Raw genomic sequence first — 12706 nt, forward strand, 5'->3', positions numbered from 1 at the left:
GCTCTCGGGAGGCAGCTGCCCGGGAAGGGGGAGCACCCCGTCGCCACCTGCCAGGACTCTCCCCGAGGCCCCGAGGCGACAGGGTTCCTGGACGGCGGGAGGCAGGAGGAGCCCGGGAGAGCGGCTCATGGAGCTGTGTGTGGGTTAAGCCGCTCACCTCCCAGCCGGCAGAACAGCCCTATTCCTGTGTCCCAGGGTCGCTGGGAGCACTCGGTGAGACGGTGTGTCCAGAGCCTGGCCAGAAAACAGCCCCACTGTCACGAGCCAGACTGGGGGCCCGCCTCCCGTGGCCCCAGGGGACGGCTGGGCCAGCGCCTGGGCACACTGTGCCGTGGTGCCTGCGTGATAGTCAAAGGACGCCAAAGCCTTCCCACTGGCTGGGGCCTCACTCCTGCCACGGAGGCGGGGACCTGTGCTCCTCCCTGGGGGCTGCAGGAGACTTGTGGGGCAGGGCGGAGGCCTTCCCTGCCCGCCTTGCTGGGCCCGAGTCACGGGGCGCCCCTCTGCGCGGCGGGAAGGGCTGGTGCCTCCTCCCGGCCCTGCTGATGTTCCAGGCGCCACTCAGAGCCCGTCTCCCTGGAGGAGGCCCTGGGGGGCGGCTCCTGGGCCCCCCGCCGGCAGTGCCTGAGCTGCGCGGCTCAGCGGCCCGTCCCCCCTTGCATCTGAGTCAGCCCAGCCTCGCACCCACGGCCGCCACTGCCGTGGGCCCTTCCCCCAAAAGAGGCCTCCCCGGCCGGGAGCCGCCAACAGCGAGCGAGTCGGAGCCGGGGTGTGGACGGTAAGCGTTTATTACCACGTGCACACAGACCGCCTGGCGCGTGGATGGACCCCAACCACCAGGACGCTGGGAAGGAGCCGCGTGGAAGCGGCCGCTGCTCCCGGTGGCACCTAGGAGAAAACTTGAAACCACCTAGCGAGGCGCGTGACTGACTCGGGGTGTCTTCTCTATAAACCGAAAGGAATGTACACTTAAATAGGCAAATATAAAATACAAAAAAAGGCGATAGGCCTGGTGTGCTGTGTCAGGTTGAATCTAAAAAAATCCAGGAGCTGAACTTTTTTCCTCATTTTAATATTTTATCACAGGTTAAGACTTTTAAACGAAGCACATCCTAGCTTCAGTGCGTGCTCGTGTGTGCTGGAGGCCCGGGGCGCTGGGCTCCTTGCTGTCCCCGCCTTCGGCTGGACCGGGTCTCAGGCGGCGTCGGGGGCCGAGCGACCTACGATGTGCTGATCCCACTCAGCTCCTGCCTGATGGCTGAGGGGACAGGGCAGGACAGGAGGCTCAGGCGCCGCCCCCCGGCCTGCTCAGGTCCTGCCTGGGGTCTGCCCCGCTCTGTCTCCCCCCAGGCCAGAGGGCAGGCAGCGCAGCGGGCTCCGGCCGACTCCGGGGTGACAGCAAAGCCCTCTGTGGGTCTCATCTGCCGCTTCTCGTGAGCTGGCAGCCCCTCAAGGATGGCACTGCCCCTTCCCCGTCAGAGGACGGACTGGTAAGGGGCAGGCAGGCAGCCCAGCTCTGGTCGGAGGACCGGCAAGCCCCCCACCCCGCCCCCAGGGGCAGCATCAGGTCGGTGACCTTGAGCAGGGCGGAGGGCTCCCACGCCCTGCCTCCCGGGCCTGGGCTCGCCCCATCCGGAGGGGGCCGGGGCTTCTCCCTGCTCCTCTCCCCAGAGTCCTCCCCCAGATGTGAGCCTCTGCCCGGACAGACCCCAGGGGGCCTGCAGCCGAAGGCCAGGAGAGAGAGCTAAGGGCCGGGCCCGGCTCCAGCAGCAGGGGAACGAGGGGAGGGTTCCAGGAGACCCCCATGGCCCACATCTCCCCCAGCCTCTCAGCCGCCCGCCCCAGAGGCTGCGTCCACCATGGCCGCGCTGTGGCAGGTGCAGAGACGGGGGCCCCCCACACCCACTGGCTCCCTCCGTCGAGGCCTGTGCCCTCTGCTCGCTGGCTGGCTGGCAGCCCTGCTTCGGGCCCCACACCAGCCCTGGCCCTGGGGCCCCACAAGCAGCCCTCCTGAGGTGGGAGCGCCCAGCATCAGAGCAGGGTTAACAGTTGGCCTCTGTCTCCTCTCTGGCTCTGCTTTCTCTCTTCATTCATTAACTCCTTATCTGCCCACCCCAGGCCTGTGGGGGGACTGGGCAAACAGGAACTGAGTGCTCTCTGGGTCAAGGACGGGGTGTGGCCGTCACCCAGCCCTGGGCAGGGGTCCGGCTCTGCTAGCACCCACGCAGGCTCCCAGCCGCCTCTCCTCTCTCCCATGTCCGGCGGCCCTCCGCCACCAGCACCCAGCAGGTGGGATGGGGAGGGGTGTGGGCACCAGGCTGTGCCTCACTGCTCTGTCGGGCGGAGCCAGCCCGGCCCGAACCTTTCCTTTTCCTCTGGCTCCAGATCTGAGCCAGCGGCATCAAAGGCTCCGGTGGGGCCCGGAAGGACGGATGTGACTCACCGCGACGAGGCCCTGCGGCTGGGGCCACGTGCCCGCGCCCTCCGGCCAGGCCGAGCAGGCTGTGAACTAGGCCAGGCCCATAGGTAATTCTGTGGCTTCCTGCACCCCTAAACCTCTGGGAAGGCAGCGGTTGCCCTTATAACCCCAAACCCCGTGATCAGAAGTGGCAGAGTACAAAGAAGTAATCTACGTCCACAGGTGCTGAGCTAAGCAGCAGACAACTCAGGGCCGCTCTGGGCCTGGGAATGCACGCTCGGATCTTCCTCCTCGACACAGGCTAATCCTGGGAAGACAGACTGAGGCGGCAGAGCAGCAGGGCGTCCCCGGCCTTAGACGAGGCGCTTAATCTGAGCCTCAGTTTGCTCAGAGACGCGGGAGGGTGGTGCTGGCCGCTGGGAGGAAGACTGACCCCCGCCCCCATGCTGGTACAAGGCCCAGGCCTCCTGGCCCAGGACGGCCTCCCTGGCTCGACCATCCTGGACCCCTGCTTGGCCGCCCTGGGTGCAGGCAGGCCTCCGTCTTCAAGGACGCTGGGTGCACCCCGGCTCAGGGCGATGCCGGGGGTGGGGGCCCTCTACTCACCGTCGATGATCTCCTCCTTCACTTTGTGGAGCTCGCGGACCACCTCCTCGAGGATCTCCTGGTGGGAGCAGAGCCTCGGAGTGAAGGGACAGACAGCAGAGAAGTGGCCTTGACCGAGGGGCAGGGGCAGCGCCACAACCCTCACCCCTGCCCATGTCACCCGTGTTCTCGGCTCCCTCCCCAAGCTGGGGACCGGTGTGTGAGTGGGACGTGAGACACCCTCCCATGCCTGAGAAATACTCAGGAGGAGCCGGGGTGCCCGGAAGGGGAAGCCCCAGAGGCGGGCCGGGAGCCTTTTCCTGGTAAGGACAGGGGCAGGGGGACCGACGCTGCGCGTGTCCCCTCCCCCACTGCCGGCTCCCGACTGCTGGCAGCCGCACGTGGCCCTCTTGGGCAAGAGGGCGGGCCTGCCTGCTCACGCGGCCCCGACAAGTCCCCAGCCTCTGGCTCCTTCACAGCCTCTCCGGGAAGGACACACTCACCTGTTTCATCCGGTCTAAATCTAAGGCATCCAGGGCCACGTCGTTTACACTTCCCGCCGGCTTCATCCTGGGGAGAGGGCGGCAGGGTGCGGTCAGGTGGGCGTTGGGGCCCGGCAGGCGCCCCCGTGCTGGGAGACTGAGCGGTGCCCCGGCGCCTCCCGGCTGCGGGCCCAGCCCTGCCCTCTCCCATCGTCCGTCACACGCTTTCTGCTTCTACCTCCGGCCGCTCCTTAGCTACCTGAAAAGGACTCCAATGCCCTGTCTCCACCTCGAGAGGGGCTCATGGATACTGTGACCATATTTCCCAACCCAAGAGTCAGGACTTGGGGTCTTCTGCCTGGACAGCTCTCACACAGAAGCAGCCACGTAAGCGGACAGCGTCACATGCTGCCTCCCCTGGAAAGGGACCCTGATAAGCTGGCCCTCAGTGTGAGGGTCTGCGTTCCTGGCTAGACGGAGGCTTGCGGGAAACCAGTAACGATGGCATTAAATACGAGACAAAATTGCAAAAACCTTAAACACTCATCCTAAAGGCACCCACTTCCGACACAAACACATGTCCCTGGTGTTGGTAACCGGCTCTGGTGTGTAATTACTTCAGGAAACGTCCTTGGATGTGGTTTTGCTCGTCTCAGGCAAAGGTTTCAGTTTTGGGGACTGTCCTGATGCTTCCGAACTAAGGTTAGCTGGTTTGAAACTTCATGTCTCTTGCACATGAATCCTCCCTGGAAAATCTTGGCAGGGAATTGCCTGGTGGTCCAGTGGTTAGGACTTGCTGCTTTCAGAGCCGGGGCCCAGGTTCACTCCCTGGTCGGGGAACTAAGATCCCACCAGTGGAAGAGAGGAGGGGAGGGAAAGATGGAAGGACGGAAGGACGGAGGAAGGGAGGAAGGAAGGAAATCTTGGCAAACGCTCATCTAACCACCTGGCCTTTCAAAGCAGGACCATGGTGCTGAGGGTACACTTTCTGGATCCACTTTCTGTCCCCACGTGGAGAGAAAGGCAGGTTCAGGGAAATGATGTGGCTAGAGCCAGCTGCAGGGATCGTGGATGTGACAGCTGGCGGACAGACACTGACCTGGCGGACTGGCATGGCTACCAGGGGTCACTGTACAGACTAGGTCCATCTGGGGAAATCGAGGGCTGGTGTTCTCCACAGTGAAGGAGAACAAGCATGAAAACTAAAGTGCTGGTGCCGCCGCGATGGAGAACAGTGTGGAGGGGCCTCAAAGGATTAAGAACGTAATGACCACACGAGCCAGCAATCCCACCTCTGGGTACACAGCCGAAGGGAATGAAATCACTGTCCCAGGAGACAGCTGCACCCCCATGTTCACTGCAGCGTTATTCACAACTGCCATGACATGGGAACAACCCAAGGGTCCGCTGACAGATGAATGGAGACAGAAGATGTCATGTCTGTATCTGTGTGCGTGTATGTGTATGTACACACACGTGTACATATGTACATCACACGGTTACATAATGGAGTATTCTGCCACAAGAAAGAAGGAAACCCCTGCCATTTGTGACAACATGGACATTATGCTAAGTGAACTAAGCCAGAGAAAAACAAATGCCGCATGATCTCACTTATATGTAAAATCTAGGAAAGCCAAACTCAGAAACAGAGCGCAGACTCGTGGCTGCCAGGGGCTGGCGGGTGGCGGCAACTGGTGGAGGTGGTCCACGGGCACACGCTTCCGCTAATAAGATGGGTTCCCTCTTGGGGGTGTAACGTACAGCACGGTAACTATGGTTAACGATACTGTATCGTATGCTTGAAAGGAGCGAAGAAAATAGATCTGAAAGTTCTCACCACACACGTACAAAAAAAGGTAACTGTGTGAGGCTATGGACGAGTTAACTTACCTGACTGTGGTAACCATTTTACAATGCACACGTATATCAAATCACAGTGTGGTACATCTTGAACTTACACAACACTAGATGTCAATTATATCTCAATAAAACTGGATTAAAAAAAACCACTGAATGCTATTGCAAATAAAATTTTAGTGTCCAGTGCACAAAGCCGGGTTAAAAAAGAAAAGAAAAAGTGCTCCTGCACCCCCTCCTGGATGAACTCAATAAAGAGACTCAATAAATGTGGTCCTGACTGAGTTTGTAAGTAACTTTGGGTCTTGATGTGGAAAGAGGTCCGGCCTGAGATCCCTGGATCCGTCACACCCATCCTGTAGTTTCAAGTCCCTGTTCCAAGAGCAATTTTCCAGTCACCTGGACAAACCGCTGCACCTCTCTGGGCCTCGGTCCCCCCATCTGCAGACCTGGAAAGTGCCCCCGATGGTGACCCCGACAGCTTTTGTGAGCCCTGCGGCACCTGCCCCATCTGTGAGTCTGGAGCCGGAGAGCCCTCTTACGTGTAGGAATGCCCTAGACGACGCTCCTGCCCTGTGAGGGACGCCTGGCCACTCAGAACTTGGCCGCCCATCCTTACTCCGCAACCAGGAAGCAGCTAGCTCTGCTGGGAGCTGCAGGTCAGCCCCGGCCGCCTCGCCTCCCCGGCTGCTCTGGCTCCCGCCCGGCTCCGGTCCACCTCTCGCTTCACAGCCAGAGCGAGCTGCCCAGAGAGCAACTCCATCGCGGCGCCCTTTGCTCAGAGCTCGGAGACTGGGGCCCGCACACAGAATAAAATCCACACTTCTCACCGTGCGGCTCCTTCCTGCCCCTCTAAACGTGCCTCCCTCTGCCCTCCCCACGTCCGATCACCTGCCAGCCACAAGGGCCTGCTTTCTGTTCTTTGAACTTGCCAGGCTGGTGGCAGGCTCAGGGCCTTAGCACTTACACTCGTTCGGCCTGGAGGGCCGTGCCCACAGTCTCCACGGGGCAGGCTCCCTCTCACCCGGGTCAACTCGAATGCCACCTCTGAGAGGCCCACTCGCTAAAGCACCCCCGTCCCCAGCCCCGTCCACCACGCGGCCCTCTACGTCTTCCCCAGAGCACCTCTCAGAACTCACAGTTGTCTTATTTACGGGCCTTTCCAACAGGAAAATGAGCTCCTCGCAGGCAGGGACCTGCAGGGCCCAGCTCAGGGCCTGGCTGACAAAGGCCCTCCACAAGTCCTGGCCGCCGCCGAGACCCCTCATCCCCGTTCACCCGCGTCTGTCATCGCCACTCCTGCTGGGCCGGCTGGAGCTCTCTCTGGTCACCTTGTTTGATTTGGCAAGACCAGGCTCAAACTCCACCTGCTCTGGGATTTGGGCTGTTCCCCTCCAATTTGTGATGGGCACTGAAGACACTTCCTAGTACGGATTCTAGAAGCCTGCAAAATTCAGGCCACACTTGGCCCATAGCTACTGTGTGACTGTCTCTCGATTTTTTGGGCGACCTCAGTTTCAAACAACCCATCCTGTTATCACATGAGCTTTTGGTTTGGGAAATATGGTCAGCGTATCTCCGGGGAAAAGGCAGAGGAAGGAGAGGAGGTGGGGTGCTGGGCCAGCCCCCGGGATTTTGAGCTGCGGGATGCAGCCAGGGCTGCTGAAGATATCCTGTGTCCAGCTGTTGTCCACACATGGTCACCCTGTGCGTGAGGGATGAAGAGACCTCCTCGTGGCGTGGGGGAGCAGTGGAGGCTCGGAGAGGTCCCCTGGCTTGCCCGGTGTCACAATTAGCGAGGCCAGAGCTGGGATTTGATCCCGGCTCCACCTCGCTGCCTCTCTGGACAGTCACTCCCCTCCCCTGGCCTCGGGCCCTCTGTCTAGGAGAAGACAGGAAGCAGCTGGCCCGCCCTGTCCCCGACGAAGCGCAGACCACCCTTTCCCAGGGCCGACTGTTAGATGATAGGACACAGGTGGGATCCGGGGTGTTAGTCATGGGCAGGGGACAAAGGAGGCCCCAGAGGCGGGGCTGTTCGGTACCTAGAGTGAGGCTGCGACTGAAGGGGGCTCTTAGCTTCGGGGCTCTTGGCCACAGACGGGGTTCTGCGCGGTGGAACGGAATGGAACAGAGAGGTGAGTTGGCGCCGTCGCCCGCCTGGGCCCACCGACCCGGGCGCAGGGCCAGCCTTCCCGGGGCAGCTCACCTGGACAGCAAGGAGGACACGGGCTTCTCCGCCGAGCTGCTCCGCTCCCAGGGCTTCCGGCCGGCCTCTGTCGGTTCACGTCATGGATGAAGCGCCTCAGAGCTGGGAGGGCGCTCAGTGGCCCCCATCCCACAGCGTCCCGGGCAGGAGGCCCACCCGTGCTCCCCCGTCACAGCTGAGACCCGGCTCCTTATTCCAGTCCCCTCTGGCCCAGGCGGCCCTGGCAGGGTGTAGATGGCCCTGCTGTCACCCGGTGTCTCCCCCCCCTCAGGACATGAGCCTCTGTTCCCTCGACTCGGTTGACCTTGTGGCCTGGCTTTGAGCCCTCTCGCCATGACTGGGTCTGTCCTTGGAACGTGAGCCAGCTGGTCAGGGAACCTCTTAACTACGACTTCCAGAGGCGACCTGGGACTCCAGCAGTGGGCCGAGCAGGGCACAGGAGGCCCCCCACCAGGACACTCTCCAGGCAGCCCGGGGTCCACGTTCGCCTTCAGGGGCCAGGCCCACGACCCATGTGCATCCCCTGTCCCCTGACTCCTTGCTTTCTCCCCCGACACTGCAGCTGGCTCTTTCCCAGCCTGGGCTTCAAAGTTGATTTGTCTTTCCTTTTTCTTTTTTAACTGGTGTTAAACTACATCTCACTTTACTTCAAGAGATTTGTTGAGCTGGACAGAATTCACTGACTTTGCAGGATGAGCAGAGAGGCAGAAGGAAAACCCCCTGGGGCAGCAGGGGGCCAACCACTCTGAGCTGAGCCTGGAGACTGTGCAGGCCGACGGGCCCACGCTGGGCCTGCAGGGCAGGTACGAGAGCTGGGACCACGTCCAGGGTCCAGGCATGCAGCCTGGAGGAAGCCATTTAAACACACTGAGCCTCAACCCCCTAGACTGGGAACAACCCATCCACCGGGACGTGAGCTGTTCATGCAGTCACTCACCAAGAACTGTGGTGGCACTGCCTGAGAAGGAGAGGGCACAGACCGCAGCCTCGCAAGGGAGGCAGACGCACCAACAGAGTCAGGACGCTAGGCCCGTGCGGGGCAGAGCCGTGCCCCAGCGAGCAGCCAGCCCCTGGCAAGAGCTTCCCTCCGCTGGCTGGGGCGGGGGCGCTACTTCCCCTCCGCCTCTCCCAAGCCCGCACCGCACCATGTGCTCAGGAGCACAGGCCTGGCTCAGAGCAGACACTGAAACGCTGGACGAGTGACTGACTGCGGTGGCTGCTTCCCACCGTAGAGCCTCAAGGCACTCTTCTAATCGCAACCCCCGCTCCAGAGCTCAGACTGGGGGATTTCTGCGCGGGGTTCAGGACCGCCTTGTCTGGTTGACTTCTCAGTGAGCGAGACTCACTGCTAATCACTGTAACATGGGTCACAGCTGGCGTTTTGCAGGGCGCAGGAACGTGACATTTACGTGCCCCTCTTCGGAGCACGGGCCCAAGGCTGGGAACCTGAGCCCCAGGGCACGGTCTCCCACACCACTCGGTAGGTGCTGGCAGGCCGGCTGGGAGACGCGAGGCTTAGACTGGGCGGTCTTTTCTCCAGGGTGCCCCTGCTCAGGCTCGGCGTGGAGGCCGCGAAGATGGCGGGGAGCCCCCCACCAGCGCAGCCTCTCTGCTCACCGTAAAGTGAGGCAGGGGGATCAGATCGCCTTCCTGTAAGAGCCCCTCCTGTGCTAAGACCCCGTGCTGGCGCCGGCAGGGCGGTGCGCCTTACCTGAGGAGTTGGGGGGCTGGCTGGCTGCTCGGGTCCCCGGAGATGGAGAGGTGCTCGGCTCTTCCTGAAACGGAAGAGAAAGGCTCTGCTGTCGGCCTGCTTAGGAAGGCCGGCTGGGTGGGGGACCTTTGGGCCAAGTCATCTAGAAAACCTCAGTTTTCCAAACCAGCCAACGAACATATATTATTTTTATAATCAGTGAAACAACAAATACGATTCACCAATGAAAACCCCAGGTCGCGGTGGGGAGGTGGTCCGCCCCACGGAAGGCAGGGAGGAGAAGGCTGCAGGGGCCACAGTGGACGTGGCCTGGACCCCGGGCCCGGCACTGCCCACAGACTCACTGTCCCTCACGAGGCGCTGCCGCCCCTTGTCCACCGGGACCCTTCCGCAGCCCTGGGAGGAGCCCGCTTCCAGTCAGCCCTGCTGGTCAAGGCTGGGCACGGACACGGCCTGAGTCCTAGAGACCCCGGCGCTTCACTTCTCTTTCACAGGAGAGGAGGAAGCGCTAAGAATTTAGAATGTAGGGGCTTCCCTGGTGGCGCAGTGGTTAAGAATCCGCCTGCCCATGCAGGGCACACGGGTTCGAGCCCTGGTCCAGGAAGATCCCACATGCCGCGGAACAACTAAGCCCGTGCACCACAACTACTGAGGCTGCACTCTAGAGCCCGTGAGCCACAACTACTGAGCCTGAGCTCTAGAGCCCGTGTGCCACAAGAGAAGCCACCGCAGTGAGAAGCCTGTGCACCGCAATGAAGAGTAGCCCCTGCTCCCACAACTAGAGAAGAAAGCCCGCGTGCAGCAAAAAAGGCCCAACGCGGCCAAAAATTAAAAAAAAAAAGAAAAAAAGAAAGAAAGAATTCAGAATGCTCTGAAGGTTATCTTTAGCCCAACCAGGCTACGGGTTCATCAATGTTGCTGACCAGTGGGCCAGGCGGAGCCCCGAGCCTCCGGCCACTCGCCCGTGCGCCCCACCATCCCCCAGACACGGCCGCTGCGCGTCTCTGTCCTGCACGCCCGCTCCTCTCAGAGCTCGGGGCAGATGCCGCCTGTCCTGGGAGCTCTCGCAGGGCTCAGGGCCCTGGTGCTCCGTCTCTGTCCTCAGCACTTTTCTTTGTCAGCAGTCAGTTTATTGTGTCCTCCCTTGAGCACAGAGGCCATGGTCCCATCTACCCAGGACCCCCGTGCCTGGCTCCCAGCGGGGCCCCACGAAGGCGGCCCGTGCGTGTCTGCTCTGCCCGTGGAATAAGTCTGTGGCGACACTTGTAACGGAGGTGAGTAATGCAGCAGTAACACAAGCTGACGTTTATTATCGCACATATTTTGGAAAGATTCTACACTCTTAGGAAAACGGCATTTATTAAGTAATCATAATTCCTCCATTTTTCTCAAGCAAAACACATACAGCTGCTACCTGGAGCTTTTTTTTTTTTTTTTTTTACCGGTACGCGGGTCTCTCACTGTTGTGGCCTCTCCCGTTGTGGAGCACAGGCTCCGGACGCACAGGCTCAGCGGCCATGGCTCACGGGCCCAGCTGCTCCGCGGCATGTGGGATCGTCCCGGACCGGGGCACGAACCCGTGTCCCCTGCCTCGGCAGGCAGACTCTCAACAGCTGCGCCACCAGGGACGCCCTACCCGGAGCTTTTGACCAGAGACAGCCAGCCGACCTGACGAGACAGAACTAGCATAATGGTGACCAAAGCCAAGAATCGCCTTCTGCCACTGCCCACGTCAACTCTGCTTCCCATCTGGTCCATCCGAGCCTTGGGGTGAGGGCTCTCGGACGCTCACGGCCACCTCCAGGGCCAGGACTCCAGGCTCCGCGCTCCAATCAGGACCCACCACGCCCGGTCCACCTAATGCGAGCCTGTGAGAGCCAGAACCACGACTGCTCACGCCTGGTCCCCGCGCTGAGAGCAGACCTGGCACCTATCAGACCTATCAGGAACCCCCCACCCTGTATCTGCGTGGTGACTGAATGAACCCGGGAGTTGCTGGTCCAGGGGCAAAAGAATGTGCTAGGCGTGGGTCTCAGGCCAAGTCTCCTGAGCGCTCTGGTTTAAAGAGAGAGTGGAATAAATGAAACTATATAAATCCACACGTATGCGTGGGGACCAGGGCCCAGAGGAAACAGGCAAGAATGAAAGCCATTATGGGTGAAGTTAGAGTAAATGAAAAAAATCAGTAAGTTGTTTTGTGTCATCCTATTATTATTTCAAAAACAGTTAACAAGAATCCTCGCTCCCAGCGCACGGGGCTCAGCTGCGCCCACACCCCTGCCCCAAGGCTGCCGGCCCAGCGCCTGGGGGCCGTGTTTTCATGCCATGGAACGCATCCTTAGAGCAGTGACATAACTGGCCTGTGGCCAGCAAGCGGCAGAGCGCCCGCCTGAGCCACATCTGACTCCACATTTGGGGTGTTTTCCTTCTTTAATGCTTATTTGTTTCTCATTAATTATAAACCTAGTACATGTTCAATGAAGAGGATCTGGAAAACACTGAAAAGTATCAAAAAGAAAAGCCAGGGAATTCCTGGAGGTCCCGTGGTTCGGACTCGGTGCTCTCACTGCTGAGGGCCCGGGTTCAATCCCTGGGCGGGGAACGCAGACCCCGCCAACTGCACAGCGTGGCCAAAAAACAAAAAAGAAAAGAGAAAAAAGAAAGAAGAAAAGCCAGTCTCCAGTGTCTCCGTCCACGCGGCACCTGCTCTGGTGTGTGGAACTGCCCTAGCCCTGCCCTGGAAGAGGCTGCTCCCGGGCGGGCAGGGCCTCCTGACTGTGGGGGACCAAGGCAAACAGAACTCCCAGTGACCAGGAGGCTTCTTAAAAAAGGAAAGGAAAGAAAAGAAAAAGGGGAGTCAGAGGAAGAAAACTCTACCCTTGGGGTCAAAGATTTCTCCTGGGTCCATGGGATTTGAAACACACTCTTCCTGGAGACCAGGGAGGAGGGAGGTTGGGTACCGGGCCTGGAGCTGTGATGGCGGGAACTGGCTGGCGCCTTTGGAGACCTGTAATTATTCCTGGGCTCCTCGCCAGACAGGCCTCTGCAGTTTGAGAAATTAGTGGGGAGTTAGCTGGATGAACTCCATACTCTGTGCAAGGCATGGGAACAGTGGAATATGCACGCCTGGTCCTCACAGGGCTCACGATTCAGCAGGAACGAGCGAGTCTGAACAAGCAGAGATGTGTGTGCTAAGGGCAGGGAGAAGCATGGTGGGGAGAGGGGCCCGGGGTCCACGTAGTAGAGAGCCTTACTAGCCTGGAGGTCGGGAGCCTGTTTCTCAGGGAGTACTGTTTACACAGAGAAGTGCAGCCGAGGAGGAGTTAGCTGCTGGGGCCGAGGGGACCGCATGTGCCAGGCGGGGGGGACCAGGGGAAGGGAGGGCCGCTGGCAAGGCTGGAGCCCGGGGGTCACACCCGGTAAACCTCGCCCTGCTGACGGGG

General features: G+C 60.5%; 1 protein-coding gene across 5 annotated transcripts in view; it reads right to left on the minus strand.

Moving 5' to 3' along the window:
• Positions 1 to 1051: 1051 nt before the first annotated feature.
• EVL (Enah/Vasp-like) overlaps positions 1052 to 12706 on the minus strand; it is a 163402-nt gene continuing 151747 nt past the window's right edge. For 4 of the 5 annotated variants that reach the window (XM_060162057.1, XM_060161871.1, XM_060162148.1 and 1 more), the window contains 6 exons: positions 9264 to 9327; positions 7553 to 7619; positions 7389 to 7451; positions 3508 to 3574; positions 3026 to 3083; positions 1052 to 1258 (listed from right to left, as the gene is read on the minus strand). In XM_060162057.1, the coding sequence (XP_060018040.1) occupies positions 1221 to 1258; positions 3026 to 3083; positions 3508 to 3574; positions 7389 to 7451; positions 7553 to 7619; positions 9264 to 9327 (357 nt within the window). In that variant the 3' untranslated portion in view covers positions 1052 to 1220. The remainder of the gene's footprint in view (positions 1259 to 3025; positions 3084 to 3507; positions 3575 to 7388; positions 7452 to 7552; positions 7620 to 9263; positions 9328 to 12706) is intronic. The other variant, XM_060162233.1, reaches the window with a different exon arrangement.

The sequence above is a fragment of the Lagenorhynchus albirostris genome, chromosome 1, assembly GCF_949774975.1.
Source record: "Lagenorhynchus albirostris chromosome 1, mLagAlb1.1, whole genome shotgun sequence".
Lineage (NCBI taxonomy): Eukaryota > Metazoa > Chordata > Mammalia > Artiodactyla > Delphinidae > Lagenorhynchus > Lagenorhynchus albirostris.